The sequence below is a fragment of the Daucus carota genome, chromosome 1, assembly GCF_001625215.2.
Source record: "Daucus carota subsp. sativus chromosome 1, DH1 v3.0, whole genome shotgun sequence".
In the NCBI taxonomy this organism is placed as follows: domain Eukaryota; kingdom Viridiplantae; phylum Streptophyta; class Magnoliopsida; order Apiales; family Apiaceae; genus Daucus; species Daucus carota.
In genome coordinates, this window is record NC_030381.2 from 29,301,946 (window position 1) to 29,319,834 (window position 17,889).

General features: G+C 33.3%; 2 protein-coding genes across 2 annotated transcripts; both read right to left on the reverse strand.

Annotated features, from left to right (window-relative positions):
* Window positions 1-1,829: 1,829 nt before the first annotated feature.
* LOC108205242 (DExH-box ATP-dependent RNA helicase DExH18, mitochondrial) lies at window positions 1,830-8,012 on the reverse strand. The gene is made up of 2 exons (XM_017375118.2): window positions 5,490-8,012; window positions 1,830-2,163 (listed from the first exon to the last, which is right to left on the reverse strand). The coding sequence occupies exons 1-2, from the start codon at window positions 7,802-7,804 to the stop codon at window positions 2,115-2,117; spliced, it is 2,364 nt and encodes a 787-aa protein (XP_017230607.1). The 5' UTR covers window positions 7,805-8,012; the 3' UTR covers window positions 1,830-2,114.
* An 8,334-nt stretch (window positions 8,013-16,346) lies between these two features.
* On the reverse strand, window positions 16,347-17,469 carry LOC108200080 (ethylene-responsive transcription factor ERN1). The gene has a single exon (XM_017368143.2). The coding sequence runs from the start codon at window positions 17,306-17,308 to the stop codon at window positions 16,586-16,588; it is 723 nt and encodes a 240-aa protein (XP_017223632.1). The 5' UTR covers window positions 17,309-17,469; the 3' UTR covers window positions 16,347-16,585.
* Window positions 17,470-17,889: the final 420 nt, after the last annotated feature.

Sequence of the window (17,889 nt, forward strand, 5' to 3'; positions counted from 1 at the left end):
TAGATTTTTCGGAACTAAATTTAAATTTTTGTCTTTTGTATCGTTTTGTGTGTTAAAAATAATTTCAAAATATATACATGATGATTGACATTTTTTGCATGTACAATTTTACTGCAAAACCCTAATTAATGCTAGAAATAAAATCAGGATTCTTAAACTAACGGTTGACATGACCCATCAACATTATTGAATACTCCCTCCGTCTGAATTTGACAGAATTTATAGGTCTCTTTTGGAAAAAAAATTATCTCAAAATACTTGTCCCTCTCTTCTTTATATACAAATTTATCTCTATATTAATCCTGACTTTTTTGAAACTCAATATTATTCTCATTTTTAGAAGCACTAAAAGAAGTTGAGAATGCTAATTTTTGTTTCAGGATTTTTAATTATTTCACAAACATTTTAATCACTTATAGGTCTTAATTTACTTCTAAATTCTACTTCACATTTTATAACCTCTGTGACTTCAGATGAAATAGGTCTTTATGTCCTGAGGTGATGCCTGATGCAGAAGAGTAATGTTACGTTTAGCTGAGATGTATAAAAAATTGAACTACTCCCTCCTTCCCATTTTAATTGTCCACTTAGCCAAAATCACACATATTAAGAAATCATAAATCGGTTTTTCTATGATGTGCCCAAGGGCACACACTAAGCACTAAAACTTATAAATTTGGGAGATTTTGATTGGCTTACACTCTTTAATAATGATGGCCCCCCTTGCATTTACAACAACCACACCAATCAAATCCCTCCAATTTTATAAATGTTAGTGCTTAGCATGTGCCCTTGGGCACACACTAGACAAACCCATCATAAATATAACTCATTTTGTCTACTATCATTGCACGGATTACACAAAAAAAGATAAAACTCATCTGCCATATTAATTACTTACTGAATACAATGTTAGACTTGTTCACATATACTCCAGCTTCACAGCCAGCTTTACGTACTGCCGTAGGAAATTTATGGGAATTGTGCATATGAGGAGTAATAGTCAATTCTTGAAACTACAATATTTGCTTTGAATGAAGAACTGGACTAATATTATGGGAATATTTTTTTTTGCTAAGTGGACAATTAAAATGGGAAGGAGGGAGTATAATATAAGTGAATATTTAAATTTTCAACCCCTCGTTTCATTTATTATAAATTTAATCAAAGTCCCCAAATTTTGGAAAGGAACGACCAATTCTCCCTCGTACTTATTTTTTTTCATAATTTCTCAACATAAAATTTTGTCCTAACTGTATTCATTTTAAATCTTTCCTCCAGCCTCAATTATTTATTTTTACTTCACTCATTTCATTTATTCTCACGACTAGACATAATATTAAAAATACGGGACAAACTCCACTATTTTATTTTCATATATTCCATTCCCCTAACCAAACACAAGAGATGCGAGGGAAAATACATGCAAAATCTCGTATATATTATATACAATTTTCTTGTTTCTTTTCTTTTATGATCAGTTTTTTCTTGTTTCTTTTCTTTTATGATCAGTTTTGCCTTTACACTCGTATATATTATATACTATTTTTTTGTTCCTTTCTTTTTATGAGTCAATTTTGACCTTTACATGAATTTTTAAATATATTAATTAAACAATAATAAAATAATATTTTTTTCTACAAATAAAAAATATATATTCAAAATTTTAGTTCAGATAAATTTTTTTGAAAACAATAACATTTTCAATACCCAACCGTTTTGCATAATTATACTCTAAATCTTTTTTTTTTGTTGTTGACAAAACTATACTCTACATCTTTAAATTACTGTCTCATTATCGAGCATAGAAAATAAAAGATATACACTGCTTTATCGTGGATCCAGGCCAAAATCCAGACCTGTACCTCTTTTATAATAAAAAAAATAATAATACAGATTCAAGAAAGTTACATATTGTAAAAGATGTAGGATTAAAAACTTAGACCACTGCATCTACTCAAAAAAAAAAAAAAACTTAGACCATTGCAAAACCGTGAAAATGCATTATATCAACTTAATAACCTAGCTCGACTTTCATATTATGACACAGACCTCTAAATAAGTATTTGAATATTCGAGGTCCCCATCAGACCTACACATTCTATTCAATAGCACTAAGCAGCTACATTATCCTGAGATTCCAAGTTCATTTCATGTCTTTTCCTGAAATAGAAACAACAAATTTATATTAGACATTATCTTAGTGTATGCAATTACAGTGGCCAAAAGTCATGTTCAGCTTAAATAAAGCTAAAAGCAGGGATTGTTGATTTAAATTGAAGAAGCTAAAGACGAGAATATATGAGAAATGTATATAGACAGTTAATCAGGATTTGCAAGTGTTGATGTAGGGAGTGCACATATACAGCCATTATCATTACATCATGATGTTTCTATATTTTAAGCAGATGACTATGAAACTTTGCTATCCTGACTCTCCAAATTTATATCTATACCTGTCACACAGACACACACTCGAATATCAGTATTGACACAGGATAGGGCACTCAAATATTGCCAAGTTTGACACCTAAACAGATCTATTTTGGGTACTTCCAGCGAAGTTTAAACAACTTCTCTATTGAACAGGGACGGAAGCAGCATGAAGGCATTGGGGTAATTGCCCCCATGGCAATATGGCATACAAAACATTTCTCTCTCCATCCCGCTTATTTTGTCCACAAAATCAAATTCCACCTTTTATTCAACTAAAATAGATTAACTAGTACTTAACCAAAGATATGTATTGTTTTCCAAATAACTCAACATAATAAACACTTAAATCTTCATATAATAAACTGATTTGGCCAAAGTTTAGGACAAACAAATTCGGAAATGTAGCCAATATAGATGGGACGGAGGGAGTATCAACTATATACCACAGTTCTAAAATATTTTACAGCTTGCCCCCATAGTAGAAGTGTTGTTCTGCCTATTAAATGACCTCGGCCCCCACGGTAGAAGTATTTGTTTTGCCTATTGAACGACCTTGGTTCAACTCTCAGCATCCTTTTTTTCAATTGAATTTCATGAAATCACTAACTATATATGCTGACAATATTAGGATTTAACATGAAGTGGCAGCTACTTAATTGCTATATATTTTATGTTTTCTTCATACTGATTTTGAGGCAAAAATAAAAATGAAATTACCCCCACTAGTTGAGAATCCTAGATCTGTCCCTCCTACTGGATAAAAGACTAACCTTGATATGTTTAACTAGGTTGTCCTACTTAAATGTCAAAATAGGTGACATTTTGCTAATGTAAATATAACTGCATATGTTTTCTTGAGTTCAAATATATTACAGTAAACACGTGTAGAAACCAAAGAAATATATTACAATAAAGACGTGTAGAAACCAAAGAAAGAAGGTGGTACTTAAAAGAATTATTCAACATGGTTAGTGTACGGCAAAGTAGGGATTGAAAGAAAAGGCTTGACGAGTAGATTAGGTCTTTAATGGTGATACCAATGTTATGATAAAATATTACTCACAAAATGTTACTCGCAGAAGAAGTAGACTCCTGAGGATACATATAAATAACTCCTAATTCTTGATTCCCGGCACCCAGCTACACTGGAGTTCCTGCTAATTTCTTTTAGCTACTACTGTGACCACCTTGCTTTACTAGACACTTAGACCTGCTCGAAGTTGCTTGAGGAGCATCAAGGTATCAGACAAGCTATTGTCTTGTGACTGGCAAAGCTAGTTGTAGGCTGTTTGGATATAACAAATAAAGCCAACCTTGAGCTGTAACCGCATCTATGGGAACCCTAGAGGCACATTGGTCAAAGAATCAAAATCCATCAGGCCACTCAGTGGCATATGCTCCTACTCAACAAGAAAAAGGAGAAACAAAGTTGCTATAAGTCTTAGTACAGATCGGGCAGTTCATTATCTTCATCTCTTTCTGGATGCCAGTAACCTTAAATTGGTCTATAAGAGCCATGCCAACTCCTTCTGTAGCCTGTAGGTAATATAAGCAGGTATCGGAAGACTCAACCTCCTTCTCCCTCGTTGTAATATGCTCCGCACACTCGGGTACAGCAACACAGGAATTCATCAATTATCACTTATCAGAGAGTCCTGGATACGGGACTCGGTAAAAAAAATAGTACTAAAAAAAATATAAGATGTATATGTCAAGCTTGAACAACTTCATTCATGATAAAAATAGATATTTCTTTCACGGCAAGTGATAATCAAATTTAAGATTCATTCTGCATTTTCATTACTTGAAGGATGTCCACATGTTGTATATATATGGGTTTATGTATATATGAGAATGAGAAGGAATGATGAGAATAGAGATAGGATCTAATAAATGAGAACGTATACATATAATCAGATTGTCGGTGGTGAGTCCACTGCCGTTTACATGTCATCGCAACAAATGGCAAGCTGGCCACGTACTCAGAGTCAGCCACGTCCAACACGAATTCGCTTGCGTGACCGTGCCTCCTAGGATATAGAGTCTCCTCACACTTGTAATCTGAAACGAACCATTCGGGAGACTAGAGAAGCCTTGGCATTACTCTCGGTTCCAAATGGGATTAATATCAATGTAATCACTCGTTTGGTAGGGATTTTGACACAAAACACAACTCCAGCAGAGTCCTAGCAATTCCTTAAAAAGTTAGGATGCCAACTTCATTCCTCATTTCTAAGGATTGTGTAACCATTCCTCATACTATTTTGAAGAATAAAATATTCACTTTTCTCCTTTTCCCAACTATTTCCCTCCTTTCTCTCACTTATTACAAGTTAAATATAATGTTATAATAATAATAGAGAATATAAATAGGGAATGCTGTTGGAGTTCCCATTCAATAAAATGTAGTAATCCCTTAAAAAATGCATATTTTATTATATATTTAGGGAACCTTTTAGGACTCTACTGGAGATGCTCTTAGTGACTAAATCGAGTCAATTTTGAAATGAGTGATTAATTAGATATATTTGATATAATATCTTAGGACACCATATAGCTAGGCTGTTGGAGATGCTCTGATTTGCAAGTTTGTATCAAGTAAACCATCTGTCAATTACTAAAGTGATACAATATTTTGACTTTTTAATGACCAACTCGATACAAATTTTCAAATTGGTAATCAAACTGAGTCAGCAGAATAATGGAAGTATAGTTCATAGCACAGAAATGATTAAACTTGATAACCCCTAAGAAGTGGTTCCCCCCTTGTATTCCCTGACCTATGACAGAAGATAAACTATGAAGGTGTTAAAACCATTAAGTTCAACAGATTATTTAAGAATAAAAGCAACACAAAGATACAACACAGACACTGGAAAGGAAAGGAACTAACAAACTTATAAATTTAATACCAGTAAAACGAGGCAAAGACAGAAACAAATAGCTACTACTGACATGAAATTGCATAATTGCATTAACAGCGAGCAGAAACACATACTTAATTTTTAAGGGAATGTAAAAGGCAATAATGTGACTGCAAATGTGGCACTTACTTTTCTTTTGATATAATGATTGACCTTTGCCTCTCATAACCCTCTTTCTTTTCTTGCTGAGGCTTTGACTTCCCTGCATTCCTCGACTCTGGTTTCCAGGAAGCATTTAATAATGATTCACCCAGCAAATCAGCAATATCAGTTGCCATATCCTGTGCCTTCTTTACATATGGAAATGTTTCCTCATTGAAATGGTTGGACAACCATAAGTACATGGACAATACTTGATGCTTGGTCTCAAGATCCAAGAGTTCTGAGTCATTGCGAGCAGAGCATTTTGGCATGCCCATTGCTATGCCAACAGGCAAGTTTTTGGCAAATGCAGAAGCATATCTTAAAAGATGGTACATTGCTTTGGGATCTCGAATATTTACTGGGGCAAAGCAGAAGTTAAAACGATCTTCAAGAGAGATTCCCTGAACCCTTTCCAGCATATTAGCAACTTTTTTTATGCCAGTATGATTGCACAAAAAGTATGATCCATCCATTCGACAAGATTCACTAAACTTTTCAAGTAGCTTGGGGAAGGTGATCTTTGGTAGTTGCCCAGCAAACAGTTCAACCTGCTCAAAGAAAGGAAAAAGACCAACTTTTGTAACCACGTCAAAGGGTTTTTGCAAGCAGCTTATTAAATAGTCCAAATCATCAAGATGCAAAGTTGTTGTCAACCCATCTGGATACCGACTTCCTCTTCGCCCAGCTCTTCCAGCTATCTGTTTGACTTGAGAGGCTGCAACTGGAACGATTTTGTCACCATTGTACTTAGAAAGTGTGTAAAAGACAACCCTTCTAATATTAAGATTCAAACCCATTCCTACAGCATCACTAGCAACCAGGATGTCATATTCATTATCTTGGTCATTAAATAAGTTGGCCTGCATCCTCCGAGTTTCTGGTGGCAATGCACCATATATAACACAGCAGCGATGTTTTGTGTACTTCTCAATTGCCAATTTCACCTCAAATATCTCCCTCCTGGAAAAGGCAACAACACAATCTCCAGATCTCACATTCCTGAGATCTCCTAAAAGGGTTTTGGCTTCTACCACCAACTTTTTGAACCTCTCATAACGTTGTTCAACAAGTTCATCACCAGTTTGACTACAAATCTTTCGAACAATATTCAACACACTCGGATCACCACACAGGTGAATCTCGTCAGCCTTTAATCCAAGGAAGGCTCTTGTCCATGCATAACCTCTATGGGAATCAGCCATCATTTGAATTTCATCAATAACAGCTACCTCGTACAATTGCTCGGTTGAAGCCATTTCAACAGTACAAGCAATGTGATTTGAAAACGGAACCTTCTTCTTTTCTTGACCAGTTAGGAGACTGCAATAAACCCCTGCAGCATTGACTTTATCAAACACTTCCATCGCTAAGAGCCTAAGAGGACTACAATAAATTCCCGTATTCGCTTCCATAAACTTTTGCAAAGCATTATATGTTTTGCCACTATTGGTTGGACCACAATGGTATATAATCTTTCGTCTCATCGCTCTTGCGAAGGGAAACCAAGTGTGAGGTTTAGTTAGGTCCGCATACTCAATCATACCCTTAAACCGCTTAATCTCGCCAGAAAACTCTTCCAAACAATACTCAACAAAGATCGGAAATAAAAACCTCTCCGCCTCATTACCAGGACCCAGTGAAACTAAGTGCTTGACAACATCCCCTTGACACCTCTTCAGAAAGAAACCACGAAACTTGTGCACTGCAGTAGGGAAAAATGCAGAACCAATATACACAGCAAGAGCCTGATTAGAAGCCCACCCCGACCTCGAAAAACAATTAAATATCTCAGTCAATGTATCCCACTCCTCCCGGGTCTGCTTATAACCCTTCAAAGCATCCTTAAGTTCCTTGTAAATTTCCACAGGATCCCGATTCGCAACATTTTCAAACCCCTCACTCGTTTCACCAGTACCCTCTAATTCCACATCACCACCCACATCCAAATCACAATTAGACTCATCATTTCCACCTGCCGACGAAAAGGGTTCATTTTTCACGACACAATCACCCAAATCAGAATCAGACTTAGACTCATCATTTCCCCCCGACGACGAAAAGGGTTGCTTTTGCAACAAACAACCCAACTCAGAATAATTATGACAAAAGGGCAAATCAATCAAGTGCCTGGGTCGAAAAAGATGGGATTTTGGGGGATCAAAATCCGAATAAAATCGAGAAATATAACAAGAAGAAAGATACGGGTGTGAATATTTAGAGGGGTAGTACGAAGTAGGGGTAAAAAGAAAGGATTGAGATGAACAGAGACGAATGAATTTAGTTGCAGAACCTCTCGCCATTAAGCAAACACTACATACTAGAAAATCGAGAAGTATAAAGACAGAAGATAAATAAATGCATAGTACGCGTGGGTATAAGCAATGGAAAAAGAGTGAGTGAATAAGAGAGTAATTAGGAACCTGGATGGATGGATGGATGAAATGGGACGATGCTCAATTGCTTCCCTCGCTAAAACCCTAAACCCTTACTCTTTTTTATTCATCTCATGAAGTTATACATGTTTTTTTTCCCTCTTTCTATTCTTTTTCTTATACAAAACTAGCTGAGAAGACGCGCGTTGCGGCGGCCTATAAAAATTATATTAATGATATAATATTAATATTTGTAGAATAAAATAATTTAGTGATTGCTATAAAAGTATATTAATGATTCAAAATTAATATTTGTTTAATAAAATAAATTTTATATTATTAAAATCTTGATGTAATACCAGTAATAATATATAAAATTGCAAAACTGGACTATAATTCATGATGAAAAAATGAAAATAAATTTATACATGCAATTAACAATTAAAGTACGATGAATCTTAATTTTATTTGCGTTTATTTTTTGAAAAGTAATCATGTCTTACATCGTCACCTTTCTCCAATTTTTTTGGATTGATTGTGCACAAAAACATCTAACTTAAATCCGTGAGATAGTGGTGTATAACTACCCTTGCTTGTAACAACCTTTTTTTTTAATAGTGTATAAACATTCATTTAAAAGTTGCTTGAACGGAGCAGGCGGATAATGCATGAATAATTTTTTCTCGTACACAAAGTAAATCATATAAAAATTAACAACAAACATGTCCGCTGAACAAAACAAATATTATAAAAGAATAACCAACAAACATACATCGCTAATAGTTAATTTATTGATATCATCCATCAATATCATGTCAAGACTATATTCTTTTCCCATGTTTGGATTTGTCGACTCCCACATAGCGGTCTATAACTACCTCTGCTTGCAACAACTTTTATTTTTCTAATACTGTATAAACAACATTCACTTATCGTTGCAGAAGAACGGCACCACTGAGTTAGAAATCGAGCAAGAGAATTATCACCAGAGAGAGGTAGGATTGTGGTATTGAGAGAGAAGGTTGTGTTTAGATGATCCAAAATCATACAATATGTAGATTATAGGTGTAGAGAGACTTGTGTGCTACTCTTTCCCATAATTAAATAATCTGAAACAAAATCAGATTAAAATTTTCAAGCTATTATATTCCATAAATAATTTGTAACAAAATCAGATTCTGACACTTGCTTCTAATATACCCAAAACTAAAAAAAGTAGTTCTAATTTTTGATATTTTTCATCTAAAAATTCCAGAAAATTAGAAAAATAGAACGGAGCGATGCGAGAGGCGCCACATACACGCCCCTCACTTCTCCTTTATATAAGTATATTGATTTGGTTATCAATTTAATTACTGAGTATATTTCTTGTACTCCTTTTTTCCGTTGTTTTTTATAGGTCCTTAAAATAAAATCTGAGAATCACTAAGGTTCTGCGGTAGAACTCTAAATTTTTTAGAATCTAAATCTAAATACATTTTTTTCATCGTTGTGTGTATTCAAAAATAATTTTAAAATATAATACATAGATATTGACATTTTTGAAACTCTAACTAATACTAGAAATAAGGTAAGGGTTCCATACGTTCTCTTTCTGATGGTTCTCTCTTAAACATGACCCTTTTCCAATAAACAAAAACTAGCTACCTATTGCAACACTCTCGAATTTATAAGTACTAGCTTATAACCCGTGCAATGCACGGGCGGTTATAATATTTGTTATTTTATCATATATATTATAATTTAAACTAATATTATTGTGAGAATAAAATTATGATAGAATAATATAATTAAATAAATTTTTTATTTAACATATGATAAATTCTTATATATAATTTCGTCAAATGTCTAATTAAAAATTAGATCGAACATATATATTTTACCGAGAATGTTAAAATATATTTTTTTCATGTTATAATTTAAGGAGATCTATAAAATCAGATATAAATCAACCAATCAATCTTTTAATATTTCGTTATTGATAAATTAATAATATAGTATGTAACATATTAAGTTAAAAAAGACGCGTAAAACCAAATACCGACCCATCATACTAATCTAAATGTTTTGGTTTGATAGATATTAAAATATATTATAACATGTTATAAATTAAGAAGGTTCGTGGGTCGAATACCAACCGGCTCACCAAACTCGACTGACCTACCGACTAACTGAACTTTTCATGTTTGGAATTTAACAGTATAATAGTATATTATATATTTATAATATTACTTTTAAAGTGATTCCATTAGTGTATTTAAAAATAATGTTAATGTATTTTGGTTGAAAAATATCACAGGTTATTTATTAATAATGATATATAATAATATTATATTTTTATATATGTAGAAAATCCATTTTTTAGTTGAAAAATATAAAAAAGATAATGTGTTTTAGTTAAAAAAGTAATTACTATGTTTCTCGATGTTATTTTAAATGATGGAGTTTTTTTAGTTAGAAAATATAAAAAAAAGATAACATATTTTAATTTAAAAGAATAATTGGTATATAGATAGGCTCGTATTTTGGCTCAAGTACCGACTGACCAAATTTTTAATGTTTCGGCTCTAATAGTATAATAATAATATAGATATATTTTATATGAATGTTGCATGTGTTATTTTAGGAAAATCGAATTTCTAGTTAGGATTTTGAAAAAGAATGTGTTTTAGTTATATAAAAAAAAAAGTAGTTGCTATGTTGTCCAATATTATTTTTAGAAAATTGAGTTTTTTTAGTTTGAACATATAAAAAAAAAGATAATAGATTTAGTTAGAAAGATAATTGATTATATAAGTAGACCCATAATTTGGCCCAAGTACCGACCGACCAAAAGTTTAATGTTTCGGCTTTAATAGTATGGTAAACTAATATTTTTGTGAGAATAAAATTATGATATATGTAGCCTGTGTTAATTGTAGAGTATCCGTTTTTTAGTTAGAATATATAAAAAAGATAATGTGTTTTAGTTAAAAAGGTAATTGTTATGTTTTTCGATGTTATTTTAAATAATAGAGTTTTTTATTTAGAAAATATAAAAAAAAGATAACATATTTCAGTTAAAAAAAATAATTGGTATATAGATAGGCCCGTATTTTGGCCCAAGTACCGACTGACCAAATTTTCAATGTTTCGACTTTAATAGTATAGTATAGATAGATGCGTATATATTTTTAAAGGTTTGACTTTAGTTTTTGGTATAGTCAAATTGGTCTTATATTTGTTCTATGTTTTGATTTTATATTTGTTTTATGTTTTGGTTTGTTTATATTTTGTTTGAAGCCCGCTAATCATAAAAGTCTTTATAAAAGCCCGCGTACCGAGATCAAATTTTTAATGTTTCGGCTTTAATAGTATAATATTTTTTGAGGTTTGACTTTAGTTTTGGTATAGTCAAATAGATTTTATATTTGTTTTATGTTTTGATCTTATATGTGTTTTATGTTTTGATTTGTTTATATATTGTTTGAAGCCCGCTAATTATATTTTATGGTTTGATTTGTCTATATTTTGTTTGAAGCCCGCAAATTAAAAAAGTCCACATAAAAGCCCGCGTACCGACCGACCAAACTTTTAATGTTTCGGCTTTAATAGTATAGTATAGATTGCATGATGCAGGAAAAAAAAAAGGTTTTAACATGTTTTTTCTTGTTTTGAATAATTAGATTTATATGTTTTTTTCTTTTAAAACAAGGTTTATATAGATCTTGTTAGGAATAAAACACGAGATTCAACTCCTAATGCAAAGCACACACACAAAAATATTTGACACGGAAAACCCACGTCCCAACTTGTATTATTAATCAAAACCGTTATCAATAATACAATCAGACAAACTTGGATACTTAAGCCTACTACTCAAGTGTCCGCCCGCAAGCGATACCTAAGTCTACATCTTGAGCCCACCTAACAAACACAATATGACTATGTATATACGGCCATCTTAAACTTAATCAAATCATAATCTAATTCTAATATATCTAACCATAATCCTAATCCAGTTCTGATTTCTAGCTCAACTTAGAATCCAATTCCAACTGGGTTAATACCCAACTGGGTTAATACCCAACAATCTTTTTCTACCTTTGTGACCAAGACATACCTTTTATAATAATTGTCTAAACATATAATTATTATCCTTATATATTTTGGACCACCAAAGTCCATCCGCCCATGCCTCCCCTCAAACAAGAATCTCCCTATCTCATTCGTACAAACTTTATCCATCTACAAAATCACGTGCATCAACCACGAGCATCCATCCATCTGATGAGTTACCCGATCCTTGCTTTCACAATCTTCCGGCCTCTAAAAGAACGATCCAATCTTCCTCCATCTTGAGTCCATCATGATTGATCCACAGTGCAAGTCAACCGTCATACCACACGTAACTTTGTCTCTTCCTGCTAACAAACATTCACCGTACTCTGCATTCTCGATTGAATCCCGAAATTTCCTCCAACCTCGTCTATCATGATCTTAACCTCGCTCTGATACCCCTTGTTAGGAAAAAACACGAGATTCAACTTCTAATGCAAAGCACACACACAAAAATATTTGACGCGGAAAACCCACGTCCCAACTTGTATTATTAATCAAAACTGTTATCAGTAATACAATCAACAAAACTTGGATACTCAAGCCTACTACTCAAGCATCCGCCCGCAAGCGATACCTAAGTCTACATCTTGAGCACACCTAACAAACACAATATGACTATGTATATATAACCATCTCAAACTTAATCAAATCAGAATCTAGTTATAATATATCTAACCATAATCCTAATCCAATTCTGATTTCTAACTCAAATCAGAATCCAATTCCAACTGAGTTAATACCCAACAATCTTTTTCTATCTTTGTGACCAAGACATACCTTTTGTAATAATTGTCTAAACATACAATTATTATCCTTACATATTTTGGATCACCAAAGTCCATGCTACCATTGTAATGGGCTGATACCTAACAAATCTCTCTTATCTTTTTCTAATTTTAAAATTAATGGATTTTCATATATTTGAAATATATATGTGTTTTAGGAAATTTTGATATGAGCTGGAATAAAATATAAAAACTAGAATGATAAGGATAAACCCCAACTATTTTCATGTGCCACAATCAAACCGTAACTATAATACTATTTAGGAACTCCCAAATCTTCATACTTGAAGTCGTATAATAATTCACACAGATTTATTATATAATTCGAATGGGAGAGTCACTTATAAATCAACCGAGATGACCTTGACTCGCCGCAATTTACTATCGGACTCAAATTAGCTTGAGTTAAATTGTCGTGGAGTTTGAGTTTGAGATTGACTCGCCTATCGATTTGAGTGAAAAAAATAATGATACGGAAGATGATTAAGATTAGGATTTTATGAATTAATCAATCAATCAAGTTCAATGATAAAGGGTTGATAAGATCTTCTCATATTGATTTCGAATAATTTGGTAAAGTTGGGTTATTTTGAGTTAGTCTTTGTTAGGGGAGAGCAAAGTGCGAATCGGTGTTGTTTTAGCATAAAATTGCAACCGAAACCGCAAACCTTCGGTTTCTAAAATTGAAAACTGAAACCGAATTGTCGGATCGGTTTTGGTTTCAAAAACCTCGAATCGCTTCCAGTCGGTTCGGCTTCGGTTTTAAATCGCAAGAAACAAAAAAAGAAAAGAAATATACTTCCAAACTGAATAGGTAAAATGTTATTAAAGTAATTAGTTTCCCGTTTATATTTACGGAACTAAATATTTCAAACAGGCTCTAATCAAAATAAAACGAATGGCCTTCCTAACATAAAAGTGATTATGCATTCTGTTTCAATCCAATATTATCAATTCCTTATAAATTCTAAGTGTGTTCCACTTCATCACATGTGTATACTTTGAACTTTCTAGTATTTTTGAACATATATTTTTGCTTTACTTTCAAAAATATTGATATGTTGCTTGTAATTATATTCTAATTTTTTAATTATCATATAATTGTATGCATCATTGCACAGATTTTTGAGGTTGAGAAAATCTCAAATTTTAACAACTGAATACTGGGGGATCTTAGATAAATTCAGTTTGTGCATGAAGTTGATATAAATATATTTATATGTATTATTATTATTCTTATATATATATATATATATATATATATATATATATATATATATATATAATTTATTAATCGTTTCGGTTCGGTTTTAACCTAAAACCGCAACAATTATAATCGGTTCAATTTCAAATTTCCGGTCTCGGTACGGTTCGATTTTATACAGATCGATTTTAAGCGGTTTCAGTTTCGGTTTCTTGTTCACCCCTAGACTCTTTGTAGATCAATTAATTTATCACTGGATTATAATGAATGGCTGAGATTATTTCGGGAATAAAACAAATTTTATTAATTATAACAATCTCATATACGAATTTGCAGGACCGTATATCTTGTAAATGTAATGGTATATCACTGACTATCATGTATTTCTTTCTATTAAATCTTTAATTATTAATCAAGTTTTTTACTGTAAATAGGCCTACAAGTAGGGCTGTCAAAAAAATCCGAAAAATCCGTATCCGTCCGAAAAATTCGTTACCGTATCCCGAAAAAAACGGATATTATCCGTATTCGAATCCGGGTATTGCGGATACGGATATGGATATAGGCGTATCCGTATCCGAAATTATATATATATATATATATATATATATATATATATATATATATATATATATATATATATATATGCTAGAACTTATATAAATTTATTATATATTTATATATTATAATATAAATTTTGAAGAAGAATTAATATTTAAAATAAAATTTTCTAACATTAAATTTCCACCATCAAAATAAGTTCAGTACACTAAATTTCGCGCTTAGCATAAGCACATGTACACACAATAGCTAGCCAATCCCTAAACTTAAATAGAAAACACGGTATCCCTCGAATTCATTTAAGTAACAAAAGGCATTGGTAGAGCTTAAACGAAGTTTGACTTTTCGTGAAAATAATTAAGAGAAATACCATCAGTATGTCCGCCATGGATCATGGCTAACGGATACGGATATTATCTGTATCCGGATAATAATATCCGGGCAGATACGGATACAGATACTTTTATTCAAAAATTTGCTGACCCGAATCCGTATCCGATTTTTGGTTGGCAGATACGGATATGGGCAAATCCGTATCTGTTTTATCCGTTTGACACCCCTACTTACAAGATCATAGTGTTTGGATAATTTTATTTAGAATATTTTGTTTAGATTATATCTGTACATACATACATACATCAAAGGGAAAATCGTGGGCAGAATGATGGGATATGTACATAGCACAATTTAAGGATTCGACAATTTCTCTATTCCCAAAGGATGCAGATACTAGTGACCCTCACAGGATGACGTTTCGGGAATGTGTATAGAGCCTCGTTTGGATTGTCGACAGTTACTGTATTGGCAGTTATTGCTTTGGCTGTGTGGAGGAAGGAGAATCGACATGGATGGATTACACAAGAAGGAATCTAAGTATATTAAAGATGGATAATGACGGTTATTATCCTGTTTTTATTTCAGATTGTTGTAAAATTTCAAAAGTTTATGCTCCAATTTGGTTTGCCCCAATCTCTCTTCTCCCACGCCTTCAATCTAGCAATCAGTGAAAGTGATGGTTCTTGATTTTCCTTCGTTTCTTCCATCGGACTTTACCACGTCAACTATCACCGACAATGGGGGACTGTTTAGGTAAGTCCCATGTTAAGAAGGTCATGAGCTAAGGTATTATTGTAATATCGTATCACACTATTTTATCTGTTGTGCCCTAAGTCGGGGGTTTTCACGAAAACAGTCTCTCTACTTTAATATCTCTACTTTAATAGTAGGGGCATGGTCGGCGTACATTTTACCCTCGTCAGACCCTGCTCTAAGTAGGATATACCGAGTATGTTTGGTTTGGTTACATGGAAAAAAGAATGAAAAGGAGTAAAAAAGGGGAAGAGAAAAAAGAAAAACCATCACACAAATTACTGATCTCGTCAATGCTTTTGTTTACTTACACAAACGGGTAAACGATAACACAAGTCCGCTTTTCGTTGAAAGGAACTCGGCTTCCTTCTGCTTTGCACAATGTGACCCTATTTCGGCTTAAACGGACACACACACACCGTGTATGTGTTAGTAGTATTAGCCTAAGCCGTTCAAAGGTAATTTTTTGTGTGCGAGGTACGCAGACGCCTTTGGACAAATGAGGACATAGATTGCAGGCAGTCGTTTGGTAGTGATTTGATTTTTATTACACTAAATAGATGATACTATATTTCCTACTTGCCCTGCTAATTTCCCATGTTTTGGTTTGAAAGTCCTCAACCGCCTGCAAATTTTTTAACCCTCCACCTTTGTTCCTGTTCTTGTTCTTGTTCGTGTCTCTTATAAACATTCACGTAAAAAAACACTGGAAGCCAACAACGAAATGTATAGTTTTGTTTGGCCTAACTAAACCAGTGTCGCTTCATATTTGATATTCGATATTTGACAGTTTATAAATTTGTTATCCGTTTGCAATTTAACTTAATTCAGGACCTTGACAGGGCTGATGGTTTGATAAAATTTCATGGATACAACAGCCTCATAATCTCCCTCAAGAAACATGTTTCTATTTTAGAATGCATTCGATTAAATGCAGATAATGAAAGCAACACAAGGAGAGGTAGATAGTCAGCTTTGACACAACAACTGAAGATCCCATAGAGCATCAGAAGTACAATCATGAATATTATCCCAATACTCATTTACCCCGTTCATCGCATATAGTGATGCTGATATCTGCCTTTCCACCTTCATCCTCTCAAAATCCATCGTCTCATTCTCATTCACATAACTATTTGTTTCCGTCTTGAATTCGTTTTCTTGATGTGGAAAATACTCATGATCAAATGCTTTATATATCCTGTTATGACATGATAAATGATCAAACTGAGGATTACTAGCATCAAATCCTCCAGTAAAATTGCTTAGATCAGGCTTATATGCATCATCACAAATCCGCGAACCTTGTTTTAAGCCCCTGTCAACTGGAATGATTTTCGGAGTGCCAGGGCCCTGCTGCTTCTGCCTTTGGCTTTTCTTCTGAATGAGAAGATTCTTGATCTTCAAAGAGAGTGCTGAGCTAGGAGAAATCTGGCCGACAAAGTTAGTCCTCGTGTTGGAGCCACGAAGCAGACAGGCAGCCTCGTCATAAGCCCGGGCAGCTTCCTCAGCAGTATCAAATGTCCCCAGCCACATTCTGATCTTCTGAGTTGTGTTCTTGATCTCTGCCACCCATTTGCCAGAAGGCCTCTGTCTCACTCCAAGAAACTTGGTTTTGTTGACTGTTTTTCTAGTTGTCTCCTTATTGTCAATTGAGACTTGTATTTGCTGCTTTGGGAATTGAAGGTCCATTGTATTTGGAAATGGAGGGAGAATCTGAAAGGGTCTGACTTTACACAAGATGGTGAGAAGAGGGAGGATTTATAGATGAGAGCAGAGACTTGAGGCTTGTCCCTCTTCTCTTGTCCCTTGTATATGGTTGACTGAATTTTCAATGTTGAGTGCAGACCATTTCTAACGTTTTATGTGTAGTTATTATTCATTCATCAATGCATGCTCACTCCTGCATAATAATATGATACTGTATGCCACGCACGTTTAAATTCTTTGAGAAAGAGAGTAAGCCAAATTCATACTCTTATCCTCGTTGGACCCTTCGACTCACAGCTGACTATGGTAAAATCGGAATCAGGATTGATCGGAATTAATCAGAAAGCTTAATTGGATATTTTTAATGATAATTAATATATTAGTTTAATTTATTATATAAAATATCATTTAAGAAAATTTATAATGATAAATCGGATTCAAAAGTCGAATTGGGATTTAGGAAGACACCTTGCAGTAGAATCGATGATTTTTAGAACCATGAACGTGCTACATTACCATTTACATATAGTATTACGATGAATATACAATGAGATAGTATATGA